Source organism: Branchiostoma lanceolatum, chromosome 17, assembly GCF_035083965.1.
Source record: "Branchiostoma lanceolatum isolate klBraLanc5 chromosome 17, klBraLanc5.hap2, whole genome shotgun sequence".
NCBI classification, from domain to species: Eukaryota; Metazoa; Chordata; class Leptocardii; order Amphioxiformes; family Branchiostomatidae; genus Branchiostoma; species Branchiostoma lanceolatum.
In genome coordinates this window covers 1,550,058-1,566,380 of record NC_089738.1, presented here as the reverse complement: position 1 = coordinate 1,566,380, position 16,323 = coordinate 1,550,058, and the positions used below count along the sequence as shown (strand labels likewise).

The 16,323-nt window shown below is 39.5% G+C and overlaps 1 protein-coding gene and 1 long non-coding RNA gene across 3 annotated transcripts in view; both read right to left on the bottom strand.

Annotated features, from left to right (window-relative positions):
• Nucleotides 1-1,207: 1,207 nt before the first annotated feature.
• LOC136423096 (uncharacterized) lies at nt 1,208-6,125 on the bottom strand. Its single transcript, XR_010753714.1, has 2 exons — nt 5,489-6,125; nt 1,208-2,176 (listed from the first exon to the last, which is right to left on the bottom strand). It is a non-coding gene; the product is annotated as an uncharacterized lncRNA (long non-coding RNA).
• A 6,641-nt stretch (nt 6,126-12,766) lies between these two features.
• LOC136423095 (aspartoacylase-like) overlaps nt 12,767-16,323 on the bottom strand; it is a 47,890-nt gene continuing 44,333 nt past the window's right edge. For both annotated transcript variants that reach the window (XM_066411116.1, XM_066411117.1), the window contains 2 exons: nt 14,620-14,729; nt 12,767-13,667 (listed from right to left, as the gene is read on the bottom strand). In XM_066411116.1, coding sequence (XP_066267213.1) covers nt 13,470-13,667; nt 14,620-14,729 — 308 coding nt within the window. In that variant the 3' untranslated portion in view covers nt 12,767-13,469. The remainder of the gene's footprint in view (nt 13,668-14,619; nt 14,730-16,323) is intronic.

Here is a 16,323-nt window from a genome sequence, read left to right as displayed (position 1 = left end):
GCACAAATGGACACAAGGCCCACTGTACTAAAGGACGAGCAAGGTCCACTGAGCATCATGTTGTTGTGGTCTCGTCGAAAAGTAAGGGACGACAAGATCCCAAACGATAGAGGGTTAATATAGATTTGATATTTAATGTGATGTTGGATTAGAAAGTGTTGTAATCAATAATATTAGGGTTGCTTTTGTCGCTAATGTTGGTTTCCTATATTTTTCCTAGTTTTGGGTTGGGTGTGACCATTTTGACCGGAGGGGTGATTTTTGCCACTTATGTTAGGTATAAGAGATGAAAGTTATTAGTGTGGTAATGTTGTGACCTTGCCGTTGGCACAAATGGACACAAGGCCCACTGTACTAAAGGACGAGCAAGGTCCACTGAGCATCATGTTGTTGTGGTCTTGTCGAAAAGTAAGGGACGACAAGATCCCCAACGATAGAGGGTTAATAAAGATTTGTTATTTAATGTGATGTTGGATTAGAAAGTGTTGTAATCAATAATATTGGTGTTTTTTTGTCGCTAATGTTGGTTCCCTATATTTTGCTTTGTTTTGGGTTTGGATGTGACCATTTTGACAGGGGTGATTTTTGCCACTAATGTTAGGTGTAAGAGATGAATCTTATTAGTGTGGTGGTGTTGTGACCTTGCCGTTGGCACAAATGGACACAAGGCCCACTGTACTAAAGGACGAGCAAGGTCCACTGAGCATCATGTTGTTGTGGTCTCGTCGAAAAGTAAGGGACGACAAGATCCCAAACGATAGAGGGTTAATATAGATTTGTTATTTAATGTGATGTTGGATTAGAAAGTGTTGTTATCAATAATATTAGGGTTGGTTTTTGTCGCTAATGTTGGTTTCCCTATATTTTTCCTAGTTTTGGGTTGGGTGTGACCATTTTGACCGGAGGGGTGATTTTTGCCACTTATGTTAGGTATAAGAGATGAAAGTTATTAGTGTGGTGATGTTGTGACCTTGCCGTTGGCACAAATGGACACAAGGCCCACTGTACTAAAGGACGAGCAAGGTCCACTGAGCATCATGTTGTTGTGATCTTGTCGAAAAGTAAGGGACGACAAGATCCCCAACGATAGAGGGTTAATATAGATTTGTTATTTAATGTGATGTTAAATTAGAAAGTGTAGGAGACGTGATCTTAAAGAACATCGCAGTTGTGGTCTTGTCAGAGATGTAGGGACGACAGCCACAAAAACAATGAACGATTAGTTTGTTTAATGGTGAGATGGCCAATTAGCTTTTGGAATAAAATTAAGTCAATTTTGAAATGGTGAATACTTAAGACCCTTTCCTTCTTACAATAAAGAATGGCCGATGTATAAATACGGTTTCTTTTAGATGCCGATTTGAAGACGACCACATCAAGGATAAAGAAATGACACAGAGACAAGGATTCCCGCATACTTACCAAGGGAGACGTAAACGTTATAACACTGACTGATTATGACCTCATAATGTTGGCTTACTACGATCCTTATTAATTACTGAATGTCTCTATTGCTCTCTTGACCTTAATTTCCTAGTTTTACAAATCTCTCGTCTCCTGTCTTACTCTGCTCACACAACATTGATTACTTTATCTCTTCGCTGCAGTTCACTTAAACAAATGAATAACCGTCAAAGAATTATAGCACAACAATTAGCAGACTAATTCTAAAGTAACCGTTCCAAGTTTGGTAAGGAGTTGCACTGTAACTTCTTGGACGTAAGTGACGGAGTGAAATGTTACTGCAGCTTGCAGTTGCATACACATTTGTATTGGGTTTCTACCATTCGTACATCCGGTTTGATTTTAACGAGGTTAATCACCTGTATTTTCTTTCATAACGTTATACATGCAAAATCAGCTTCTAAAAGTTGCACACTAAAATAAACAACAAAATAGACAATACGTATTCGTTTGAATCAAATAAAGTGGACAACATGTGCACGCCAGTGTGTGGATTCTCTAAATCGTGTCAGGTAATGTCTGGTTGTAACAGCACAATCATTGTAACACGGCTTTGATGCTGGTCCGGCAGTGGAAGGTCTCCGGCGACCTCCCCTGCTGCGGTTAGAGTCTGTGTGGGAAACGGCCAGATTGTTCCAGGCCTGGATTGTTCCTCCCTAGTGCACGTGGATACCGGGTGCCCCGGATGACCTTGTAGTCCGGTATAGGTGACCTGTGCAGGGATCGAGAAAAAAACATACAGAAACATATCAACCTGAATGCTCTCTTCTTTGGTTCTTGTCGTCTCTGAAGACGGTAGACAGCTTCGGTCGATTTAACCTCTTGAATTATTGACTTGAATTAGACTATTCCAAAATCATGATTGGCTTTTCTTTTTCAAAGTAGTTGGCGGTGGCGTGTTAGTCATGTAGTTGCTAGGTCCTACAGCCACAGGGAAACAAAATTTAGAATGTATGTGACACTGATAAGCTGTTTGACATATTTCTTAGTACCTACGAATATGGCGTGTTATACTTACTTCAAGGTTTTGGAGTTCGATTAAACAAATAGGGCTCGAAATTCGCATTTTAGTACAGGTAAAATTGTACTAATTTTATCTTTAGCTAGGAAAACAACATTTGGAGTTAAATATGCGTGAAACTGATAAGCAATTTCACAATTTTGGGTCGGCACTCTCACGGCGATCTGGTCAATTTTACGTTTTTTTAATGGTATTTATTATATCTTCGAATTATTGTTTTATTAATTACAAATCTTTATAAGTATTCATAAATGTTTCTAACAAAAGAAAATACGAGAATACTATGTTTCAGAAGTTGTTCTGATCATTTGCAAACATTTCGAAAGTGACTATCAAAAGAGATAATTTTTTTTTAATAGATTTGAAATATAGATAGCCAGATAGGTTTATTTCATATTTCGAAATATTTCGAACTAATTATATAAAGATATGGGTCATTTGCCCCCCGTAACCGTGTTGTGACTTGGAATGGGGTCCTTATGTCGCCGTGAGAGCGCGGCGAAAGCGCCGTCCAAGTGGAATGGGGGTATAACTGATACTTTAAGAATTGGACGAATGCGCCGTATCCTTTTTTTTCTACATTTGTAATTATGTTGAGCCCAACATACTGTTGGGCGCAATATATTGTGTTCGTATGGTTTCTTTCTCCTGTCAAATCTTGTTATCGACTCAGCTCGGTCGTCCCTGCACCAACTGAGCTGAAATTTGGTATACATGTAGAGTGGGTAAATACCCTGGGAGCTTTTTTTTTATTTTTTTCGATATTGACCTTGAACGTGAAATTATTGAGGTTTTTCTGACCAAAAACGTACATTTTGGCCTCCTGTGCTCTGGAAATACATCCAAATGACCTGAAATTTGCTATGGTGGTACATTGAACAAATATTTAAAGAATCCCATCGCACTTTTGGCATACAATACTTCGAAATGCGATTTTAGAGGGTGTTTTGGGAAGAAGATCGGCTATTTTCCTCATATGGGGTCACTGACCTAAAGGTCACATCTTTATTCATCTGGCCGGGTTGACTAATTCGGTCAGCCAATGAGAGAGCGCAGATTTATCAAGCTCAACCTGATTGGTTGAAATAGTCAATTTAATTAGGGGCACTACTAGTACTCTGACAGGTACAGACACAACTTCACTACTCCCTGGCTCACATCCTTGTGTTGTAAGTTATTGTTGTGTCCTACTGAAGTTATGTAAGTGCAATTGAGAAGGTTCAAAACTTTTCTGGTGGTATTTTTCGACACACACGGTGTTTTTCTTATTTTAACACTGCATGGAAACAAAGATTTCTACAAGTTCGCAAGCTTGGACACTATGGTAAAACCTGACATTTCCTCGCTATGTACACGAATTTTCTACCCCTCTGTCACCAAGATTGGACACTAGTGCGCACAATAGTGCACACAAAGTACCCAACGTTTCCTAGCCTGGAATCCATCCTATTTAGCTTCCGGCCGCTACCCTAGCTCCGCTGCGCTACCCAAGCTCCGCTGCCTGGCCAAATAGCAGCGGAGCTTGGGTAGCGCAGCGGAGCTAGGGTAGCGGCCGGAAGCTGAATAGGATGGATTCCAGGCTAACGTTTCCCACCTTAGGAAACATCCCGTGTCGGGACGTTGACAATAACATTAACATTAACAATAGAGAGTTGTGATGTGCGTGAAAATTTACGTTGAGCTTGCTTTGAGTAGTTGTTTAAAGTTTTTGGCTAAAAATGACGTAAATCAGTAAGAATTTTCAACCTCCTTACGTAAACCCCTGTTACATGTCTACACTATCGGGCCGCGGGGAAGTCTTGAATATCGGCGCTGATCGATAGCGCATTAAACAAAATGTGTGGCGTAGCGTTGTACTAAAAAAATGATAGCATATGAATATGGGTGCCTGGAAGAGCCCATCCATGCATAGGGTTTCAAATTGGGAGAGATCCATTTCTGACTGGTCTTCAATTCAATTATTCATTCAAATACCAACATTGCAGACATACAACAAACGTTAGCCTCTATGCCACAGTCGATTTTTGCGTGGGGAGGGAAATGGGCGAAACAAGTTGCATTTGCTCCCGCAAATGTTGCCTTTCTAGTTTTTTATGTTTTTTACACGTGAACAAATGCGACGTATCATTTTTCTACATTTTTAATTTATCTTCAGCTAATTCTACAATTGTCGGGGGTTGAGGTTTTCAAACGTGGACAAATGAGATGTACTGGAATTAGTTTTGGAATGTTTACGTTTGTCAGGCGTAAAATTTTAATACGTGGATGATACATGCGACGTATAATTTTTTCTAACTACACAACTAATTCTAAATTAATTTGTCGGGGGGGGGGGGGCTTTGCACATTTTCATACTTGACAAAAAGATGTACTAGAATTGCATTTCTACGTTTTTCGGGCATATGATTTATGGTTTTCATACGTGGACGATGGGACGTACTGTTTTTTTGTACATTTGTACTTTGTCTTCAGTTAATGCTACATTTGTCAGGGGTGAGATGTACTGGAATTAGTTTTGGAATTTCTACATCTGTCAGGCGTATGATTTTCATACGTGGACGAGTGCGACGTATTATTCTTTTCTACATTTGTACTTTTTCTACTGTAACAGTCTACATTTGTCGGGGATGTAGATTTTTAAATGTGTACAAATAAGTTGTATTGGAATTAGTTCTTATACGTGGACATGCGACATACTAGAATTAGTTCTGGAATTTCAACGTTTGTATGGCACATGATTTTGAAACGTGGATGAATGCGACGTATTTCTAAATTCTAGGCTGCTAAGTTATTGCTCATATTTCATCAAACCTAAAAAGTTTCAATAACACTTTTAACAGCAATTCTGAATATCAAACATACGTCGAGATGGTTTCGAAAATGGCTACTTGCCGAAATCTCTACCTTGCCATGAAAGGTATCTGAAATGACCACAAAAGCGTAACGTTAACATAAAAACTGAAAAGACCTACCTGCACAAAAACAGAAACAGACGCCTCTTACCTCGGTTCTGTACAGATCGGCTCTGGTGTTATTTGTCCTTCCAGTCTCAGAATCTAAATGTCCATAGTCGAGTCCTGTCTGCGGAACGTGCAACAACTTTTCCTGCCTTGGAGATTAATGAACAAACGTCTGGTGTTGCTATTTTCAAACAGTCCATATTCTTCCAGTCTCTTCTGGCCGTGCTTCCCCGTTGTTGTTTCCACTGCTGACATGGAGGTGATACATCCCTTCTTGCTCGCCATGTTGTCACAACTTTCGATTAGAGTTTAGAAATCTCCATATTATCGCTAGAAATGAGTTGTTTTCTAACACAAGAAACGCCCTTTGTTCTCATACGTCTAGACACTGTGGCCACGGTACTAGACTGTGTGACTGCAGCTGTGTCCTTATGTCCGCCCACCAGACCAGTACCCTGTAACTGATACTCCCATGGGTGCATCCATGTTGCTGTGCCTGGAGAAGTCATTAACTCGGAAACAGGGCTTAAAATTGATACCCAGTCAAATTTTCCATCACAATGGCACCATCCCAACTTTGCTAACATGTCATACCATTTGTGGTCTATATCTATATACTATATTGCCTAAAAGACCTAAAATTTGGTCATAACAAGATGTAACATTGACGATGGATTAAGGGCAAGGGTAACGGATTATGGTTAGGGTTATGGATTAATTAAGGTTATGGTGACGGATTAAGGGTAAGGATGACAGATTAAGGGAAAAGGTGACGGATTAGGTTATCGGGTGACAGATTAACGGCTATGGTGACGGATTAAGGGTTATGGCGACGTGACTGATTGAGGGCAACCACTGTGAGGGATCAAGGCTTTCGTGACAAATTAAGGGTTATGGAGACGGATTAAGAGCAAGGATGGATGATGAAGGTCAAGGGCAACGGATTAAGGGCCAGTGTGACGGATTAAGGGAAATGATTACAGATTGAGGGTAAGGATGGCGGATAAGGGGAAATGATTACAGCTTAAGGGAAAGGTAACGGATTAAGGACTAAGTTGACGGATTAAGGGTAAAGATGACGGATTAAGGGAAATGATTACAGATTAAGCGAAAGGGTGACGGATTAAGGATTGTGGTGACGGATTAAGGGCAAAGGTCGCGGATTAAGGGCTATAATGATGGTTTAAGGGTGATGGTGACGGATTAAGAGCAAAGATGGCTGATGAAGGTCAAGGGCAACGGATTAAGGGCTAGGGTAACGGATTAAGGAATAAAGTGACAGATTAAGGGTAAGAATGGCGGATTAAAGGAAATAAGTACAGATTATGGGAAAGGGTAACAGATTAAGGGCTAGGTTGATGAATTAAGGGTAAGGATGGCGGATTAAGGGAAATGATTACAGATCAAGGCGAAGGGTAACGGATTAAGGACTAAGGCGACGGATTAAGGGTAATGATGGCGGATTAGGGGAAATGAGTACAGATTAAGGGAAAGGGTGACGGATTAAGAACTAAGGTGACGGATTAAGGGTAAGGATGGCGGATTAAGGGAAATGATTACAGATTAAGGGCAAGGATGACGGATTAAGAGGAACGATCACAGATTAAGTAAAAGGGCGACGGATTAAGGATTGTGGTGACGGATTAAGGGCAAAGGTCGCGGATTAAGGGCTATGGTGACGGTTTAAGGATGATGGTGAGAGATTAAGAGCTATGATGACGGGATAAGGACAACGCTGAGGGATTAAAGGCTTTCGTGACAGATAAGGGGCAAGGGTGACAGACTTGGGTCTCTGCTGACATATTAATGTTTATGATAACGGTTTAAGGGCAATAGTGACGGATTCACTTCACAAATTACCATGCAGCGCAGATGACAGCTTCTTCAAATAATGTACATCTTTGTCTAAGCTTCCTGCACACCATAGTGCATGGTAATATATCGTTACTGTATTCTGCAATCCTGTTTGAAAGATTTCTTAACAAAAACACCCCTGCAGTTCCGTGGCAAGCTGCTAAGGGACCGAAACTTACCCCACTTCTTTCTTACGTGAAATTCAAAAGTGGGGTAATTATGCAAAAGGTTTTAGTGAAAATGTTCTTTTCAACTGAAGGTACCACCGGAAAAGTACATTCTCCCAAGGGGGTGGGTTTTACAAAAATATTCCATTTCAGAACAGTCAGTTTTTAAGATTTTGCAGGGGATAGAGATGAAGTGAAATATGACGTGTTTTAACTATTTACTTTACAACTGTTACCTTTCTAGTTATGTTCATTTCCCCCCACATTAGTTACACTGAAACGCAAACCTGTTCATATTTGCTGAACAAGCTAATATTTATCTCTAGTGTTAAATTAGGCTTCCTAGTTCTTTTGTACGCATTTACTCAATACCTTTGTACAAAATACACCTTGTGTCTGTTGCCCAGCTTTGATCCAAACAGTTTAAAGGATAACGATGTATGTTCTAATCCTCTTTGGTGCCCACGCGGGATAAACATCCAAGTCAAAGATTGTCTACATTGATTTTGATTTTTTTTTCCTTTTTGGTATACGGTTAACACATGTTAATCTGATGTGTATCAGAAGAACATAAAACAGCTTTCGAAGTATAAGTAGGAACGTCTGTAAGGAGGAGTTACGATGAATAAACTCTTGGCGCTAATTACCACTATCCATGACATTTGCTTCATGTTGATATGATTTTAGTGAATGGTTTTGGTAGTTCATCAACTATTTTGACCATCCTTATTGTACTATCATTATACGAGCCCTTACATAGTAACGCAGACACTAACAAGAGTTCCACGACCTCATATCTCCATGAACAATTCTATTCATGCAAATGACTTACACATTTGCATAATGTATGCTTGGTCATAAACACCTTTATCTAACTTACACATGTTGCAATATTGACAGTCCTATAATTTTCCAATTAGATGAATTATGGTGTTTTTGCATTAATTATGCAAATTAGGAGTTTATTTGCATAATCGGTATCTGTTGATGCTCCACTTTCCATAAACTACATATGTTACATGTATTTAAGTCTAATAATGGAAAACACTGCATATATAGATTTTCCTCATTATCTATGCAAATTAAGTCACAATTAGCATAATTTGCACTTCATTATGTATATCTCTGTCTAAGCTACCTCCGTACTAAGTATCATATTGACAGTCCTATAATTTTCCAATTAGATATGGTGTTTTGCATTAATTATGCAAATTAGGAATTTATTTGCATAATTGGTATCTGTTGATGATCCACTTTCCATAAACTACATCAGTTACATGTATTGAGTCTGATTATGGAAAACACTGCAAATATAGATTTTCCTCATTAGCTATGCAAATTAAGTCCTAATTAACATAATTTGCACTTCATTGTGTACATCTCTGTCTAAGCTACCTGTATACTAAATATCATGGAAATCAGTCGTTCCTTTGTTCAGTTATTATCCTTAGAAGATTTTCACAATAACGCCCCTGCAGTTCCAGAGCAAGCTGCTAGGGGGCCCAAACCCACACCACGTCTTCTTTACACCACAAGCTATCTGCCACCAAAAAATCAAGACCATAGCAGATCCAGGTCAAGAGATACAAAAATGGAATTTCTGCTGCAGTACCAAGGTCACATACCAGGGGGCCCAAAATCGACCTTGAATTTTGGCTTCATAACATCTGCCCACATACCAAATATCATCGTAACCATCAAGAGGTTCTTGAGTTATGCTGACTACAGTAGTCCGGAAACACAAACAGACAAACAAACAGACACACAGACACACCCAAAACAATATCTCCATTTTTCATGGAGATAAAAAGTGACAGCAGCTCTTCTTACAACACAAAAGTCCTGCGACTCCTAAAATACGAATGACAACGAACAATGGTTATCAACAGAGTCGTTTTCAAACCAATACCTCTAAAGCAAAATCGTTGACCAATTTAAGACGCATAACACACCTTACAAGTCAGACAAAAGCACTACACAAGAGGCTGGAGTGAATAAAATCTTAACAAATATCAAAACAATTATCGGCTAAAGTTCATCTTACGTGGGCGTCAAAAAGTTAAACCTTACAGTAGGATCTTGTACTGTTGTGCAAAGGTATTGACAAAACGCACAGAGGGATTATGAGACTAGTCCAACGTGAACTCTACTTGGACTGCGTTATTAAGGAGAGGTAACGTGTGTGTAAAAGGAAGGGATTAAGAACATTGGTGTAACAAACATGTCAGGGGATCAGCGACAACCTGTTTGATGTTAGAGGTTTAAACTCTAGAAGGTAAAGGTTAGGTGATGTCAACCCCTGCATCCATGCATATGCTGTTGGATACCAGGAAGGAGATGATGATAATGACAATATCAAGCACACATAATGACAACCCCTGCATCCAGCCCTATGCTGTTAGATACAAGGAGAAAGAATATGTCACCATCTAGTGCATGGGTACGAGGGGCAGGCAGAAACCAAATTTTTGTAGCTTCATAACAGGCTCATTTACTTTCTCAAGGTGAAATTTGTGAGATATATACCCATTGCCATGGCAACACGAAAAATTATGAACTTATTGCATTAATTTATACGTAAGTCTTTAGAGGAGAGTGGGTTTGCTTTCTTATGGCATCTTCCAATTTCACATAATACAAATATGTTACAAATTGTTAGTTCCATTGGCCAGCGGATAAAAGACATCTACTTCCAAACGTTTCTTAAAGAAATACATAACGACAACAAAGGTGGGGCTGCCAAAAATAAGTTAAGAACATATAGATTATTTAAAACTATATATAATGAAGAAAAATATCTAAGTAATGCAAATATGAGGGACAGGAATGCAGTCACAAAACTAAGAATCAGCTGCCACAAACTACATATTGAAACGGGAAGACATACCCGCACTCCTCTAGAACAACGATTATGTAAACATTGTACTTTGAATAGAATAGAAGACGAATGTCATTTTGTAGTAGAATGTGGATTATATACCAAAGAAAGAAATGAACTGTATAAGCTTGTAGAAAACCTATTTCCCTACTTCACACATTTCAAGTACTGTACAAAAATTCATATTCCTAATGCGACTAGACAAACCTTCCATTGAAAAACACGTCTGCTCTTTTATTTCTACTATAACAGAAAAGCGAGGAGAAGTAGAATTTATCTAATGATAGTCATATTCTTTTGTACCCGTTAACTGTACTTGTTATTATGTTTTGTTGCGACCTGTACTTAGCCAAGTGTGGCAGAAATGTGCAATTAAGGTCTTCATTAACAAATTAACAAATTAATTTTAAACGCATGTTGGCAAATAGATTTTACGAAAAGTCACTCAGTTTAGTGGTTATATCGAAATCCGTTCATGAGTTACATGTATGTGACGTGAAAGTTGGCTCGGGCCTCGGAAGCATTTTGGATCACCATTTTCTTCAGTTGATATGTTTCTGTGTTCTGTGTGTGTGCGTGCAGCGTGTTTGGAGTTATAGAGATGATGATGATGTGTGTTTTGCCAACAAAATTTCTTACTATTACTACAAATTATAAAAGATGCTATATAATGTCCCTGCATGGAAATTCAATTATATTTTAACAGTGGGCAGAGAGTTTTAAATAATGGCCTGAGAAATATGTGACTCAATTTTTGGTTCTTGGTTGTTGGCTTAAGTTAGAAGACAGGATAAATTGTAATATATAACAAGAACACATTTAGCATTGGACCTACTTTATTTCCAACTGTGAAATACTCATTTTACATTAAATATAATTGAAGACAAGAAAATGGACTAAAACATAGTACATACAGGTTTTCTCAACTAAGTGTGCAGATTACGTAATCAATGCATTGTGCTTAGATGACAGTATCATGATTATTGAACTTTCATACTAATAAACTACGCACAAAAAGTTCGGAAACTTAACTTCGGTCGATCATATTTCCGTTATTTTTTTACCGATTCCAATGAATTACATATCATTGAAAAGCTTATTTGATTTCCTTTCCCGTGATACCAAACTTATTGTGATTGCAAGTTCATGAAACGAGCACCAGGCCTGCTAAAGTGAGTGGGTCGAAGAAATAAAGTGCCCAGATTACCTTACTATAGTCAAACATGCTATTCCGTACATATTCCTCTGTTGGTATTGACTTCTGTACGAGGGTATTGTGAAAAATCAACAAGAATAAACAAGACATATTCATGAAAGCTAAGTTTATTCTTTATCAAAACCAACAATCTGTGTCTTAGTAACAGGTTAGCAAGGAGTCTTAGTAACGGGTGATCCAGCCACGCGCTGTCACTACAGCACGGCACCTACTCCTCATACTCGTCACCAGTCGCGCAATGCGATGCTGTGGGATAGCGTCCCATTCCTCCACCAGCAGTCGTCCTAGGTCAGCCACCGTGTCTTGCACGGACAGCTCGCCCAAGGTGCTCCCATAGATGTTCGATGGGGTTCAGGTCCGGGCTCTTAGAGGGCCACTCCATCCTCTCTACACCTGCATGCTGGAGATGGTCGGCGATGATCCCTGCCCGGTGTGGGCGGGCGTTATCATCTTGCAGCAAGGCATTCGGCCCCATGTTATGGAGGAAAGGGATGGCCACCGGATCAAGTATTGTGTCACGATATCTTTCTGCATTGTGGGTTCCTGGTACAAGTCTTGTCTTTCCCCTGGAGTTTATGCCTGCCCATACCCCAATGTTTGTTGTGAAACAATAACAAAAAATAACACCTGTGGATGACGATACCGTTGCAGGACGCAGGTGTTTATGTGGTGTAAACAATTGGTTCTTCGATGTGCTAAAAATAACCTTGGATGTTCTGTGTGCTAGAAATAACCTTGGATGGTCTGTGTTCTAAAAATAACCTTAGAACCTCAGGAAACAATATATTGAATCATCATCCGCGCCCATACCGATGTCACAGCGCGCGTATGGCACCAACAGGGAATTTTGGGCACTTTTTCTCCGTGACCCGCTTACGTTATTACTCCTGGTACTTGTTCCGTGGGTTTTCAATCACAATAAGTTTGGTACCATAGGACAGGGAATCACACAAGCTTTATAATTATATATAATGCATCAAAATCGGTAAAAAAACAACGGAGATATGATCAACCAAAGTTAAGTTTCCGAACTTTTTGTGCGTAGTTTATTTCATACTTTTGTATTATTTACAATTTTCATTCATATTCTTTCTGAAAGTTATAATTACTAAAACGTTTACATTGTAATGAGTGACTAGAACAAGTTTGGTCTATACTGGTGTAACAGGCAAGAATATACCCCTGGACAAAATGTACCCAGGTACATTATATATGCAGGGGTACATTTTATATTCTAGCATGTCACACAGGATCCACCCTGTCTACACTTGGTATTAAGTACTTGGAATGACAATCAATAATGATCTAACTTTAGAAGATAGAAATTTATGACAAGAATTCAGCAAGCTGTTGCTCTCTCCTTGACATGTCGCAGATGATGCCTGTTGTAAAATTCAATTCGAATTTCATTATGCCAAACACGCATCTCAATCCTTCCTTTTCCTTCCAGATTCTCTAAAAGTTAATGTTTTAATTTAAGTCTATGGCTAGCACTGCTTCTGTATAGAATAGGATTACTTCTCAGCTTGTGTGCACTACAGCAGTTGCACATAGAACATTACTAAAAACAACTTGGGTGATTCCACTTCTCCTGTAAAATGTCCTGAACTATAGAGTCAATAACTTAGGTGGATTACAAGGAGAGACAACCTACACAGCATGCTACTCATTAACCATCCTGAAGCCTTTGGCAAGCGATGGTTGCCTTTAATCTGCCAGCTTAATGCTAATATACACTGTGTGAACCTGGTTAATACTAAAACTCATTTCTTTTTTTTTTAACCAAAGCAACTACAATGAAATAAAACCATACTTTGTTCCAATACATGTTACTGAGAAGAATGATCAATTGCAATTGTCAATGTTTTCATGAAAATAAAGATCCCTTCTGTGTTGTTTAGAATTATTTTTAATTAGTCTTTACTTGCAACTCGGTGACATTCAAAGTCTCTTTTTGTGTTGCCCAGAATGCAATGCCTTTCTCGTAGTACGCAGCCTCATTGATGAATGCTGGGTAGACGGTGCTGTCACCTTCATACTTGATCGTTTCTCCGTCCAAGGTCAGAAACATGGGGTCTCCTGGCTTCAGGGGATGCCAGTCTTTGTCCTGAAAGATTCAAAATAAAAACCTGGACAATCAGAGATGGCTTCATCCCCTTATCCTAATTGCTTTGTGACCCTACCAGTCCCATAGACAAAAGTAGCAGCACTGAGGATGTATGGCAATGCTGCATTATGCATATTAGGAATCACATAAACACACACACAATACACAAACAAACATGGCAACACACATGCACAGACAAAACAAAACAAATGCAATAATTATTATACTTCCTTCCCTTGGGTAAAGTAATAAAAATGAATACAAACAGACTTTCTCTCAGCTACTTGAAGGGAACTTACACTTCCCCATACAAGCACCCAGCCAACCTAAACAGGTAGGCAGTCAACCTAAGATATAAGACATAGTATCTCCAATGAAATGAACACATGGTACACTTTAAAAATACATATACATCAGCTTTACCTAATGTACAAATGTGCGATGTTGATGATGAAATAAAACTTCAGGTTAGGATGACTGCTAACAAAGATTTCCCCTGACTTTATTGAAATTACTCATGTATGAAAATACAGACCTCAGTAGGTTACATGTTTTTTGTTGTTGTTAAACTCTTAAAAGTTTATCTTAAACAGCTGCTTGAGAGGAGCGAGGTGTGATAGTGGAGCTTTAAGTTGAATTTAGAGTTATTGTAGTCATTTGAGATCCTGGATACACAGCGTGCTCATTAAAGGTTTTTGCAGACTAATTTCCCATAAGCCAAAAGGTAAATAATTGGATTAATCCCCAGGTGGTCATCAATGGCTGCTACATATTTCTTCTTTCATTTTTACATACATGTACTTTCAGTCTGCAATATTTGTCCATCTGGGTGTAAGGTTGCTGAGATATGGGAGGTCAGTCCGGAATTAAACCCAGAGATTGAACTGGAGGGTCATGTTAGTAGCAGATGATGGTATTTGGTCCACATGAGCATTATTGCCATGTTACAGACCTGTAGTTCTGGATGGACCATCGCTGACAAGTCGTTGTCGTTGTTCCGAGGATAATCCACCACGTGCAGGATCCGATACACCTCCAGTGTTTCAGGTGGGAAAACCTCTCCTGCCAAGAGAACACAATAATATACTGTAAATTATGAAATGTTTGCAGTGGTCTTATTTTGTCAAATTACCATACTGCCATCTTCTATTTCCATTGCAATGTACTGCATGTATACAGAATTTTTTTCAAACCTAAAACACTAGTACTGTGAGAACCTCCTCTCCATCTCCTTCTACTGGGAAATCTAGTCCCTGTAAACATGAATGAATTTACAGTGATTATAAAGCCTTTAAGGGGACTTCTGTCTGCCCTGGGGTTTCACCAGCATCTGTCGTTGTTGTTGTCAATGGGCTGGCAGACAAAAATTGTACTATTCTGTCATCGTCACATTCACATTCAAACAGACTTGCGGTGTCAGGTAAGAACAGCAAAAAAAGGAGGTAATATATCATGCCAGGAGATGATCATGGGTTGGTTGAGATCATAACAGAATAAAACGAGGATTGGGAAAACCCTTGTTCTGTCTATTCATGATTAAAACTGAGCGAGGTTGCTCGAACCATGTACATACTTATAGACATCTCCTATACTATAGGAAAAAATTGCTGTGTTTTTGGTTACCTGATCACTCAGATTGTGGCGTCGCGGTGGCGCAGTGGCAGGGTGTTTGACCCCAGAACCCAGAGATACCGGGTTCGAATCCGGGGTTCCCTGATTTGTCCCATTGACGTTGTGCCCTTGGGAAAGGCACTTTACACGACTTTCCCCACTTTACTCAGGTGAAATTGAGTGCCTAGCTTCGGTTAGGGACGTCCCTCGGATAGGACGTTAAATGGAGGTCCCGTGTTTGAGGGGAGCCACACCTTGAGCACGTTAAAGAACCCAACACACTTATCGAAAAGAGTAGGGGGTCCTTCCTGGTGTGTGTGGATCATATAAATCTGTCCGGATATGCAGCTCTTACGTACAAACCTGGTGTGTTAGGCCTTGATGCGGTTTACCGGGTATGCAATACAAACAAAACCTGACCAACCCTAGCATAAACCTGCCGACCCTAGTCTTTTTTGAGGGGCAATTGCTGGCAAGGGAGATAAAATTTTCAATCTGAGTGATGAAAGTCAAAACAGAATCCTGTATATTTTACCTGTATGCCCATCTGCCGACAAACTGGCAATGACTGACATGTATCGGGTCAAATCAAGCTGTAACGTTTGGACCATCGCACACCGGGGCATGCCGCTACTCTTTTTGGAAGATGTGGTGGGCTCTTTAACGTTCGTTGGGTGTGGCTCTCCCCAAACACGGGACCTCCATTTAACGTCCTATCCGACAGTCGAATGTTCTAACCACTACGCCACACAACGCCACTCTCTTAACAGATTAAGGCTTTGAACAGTTGATTGGTTTATTGGTTTATTGCGATACCCTTTAGTCGAATTACGACTAATCTTCCAGGGTTCAACACATAAAAAAGTATACAAACACAGACATATATACAGTGCAAGATTAAAAGGACATATATACATAATCATAACATATACAGATTGCTAACATAACTTACGAATAATCGGTGATAAACTGGTAGATGGCCTTCTTAAAGTGATATGGGACTGTCAATGATTTGATGTTAGATGGTAATGTATTCCAAAGATTG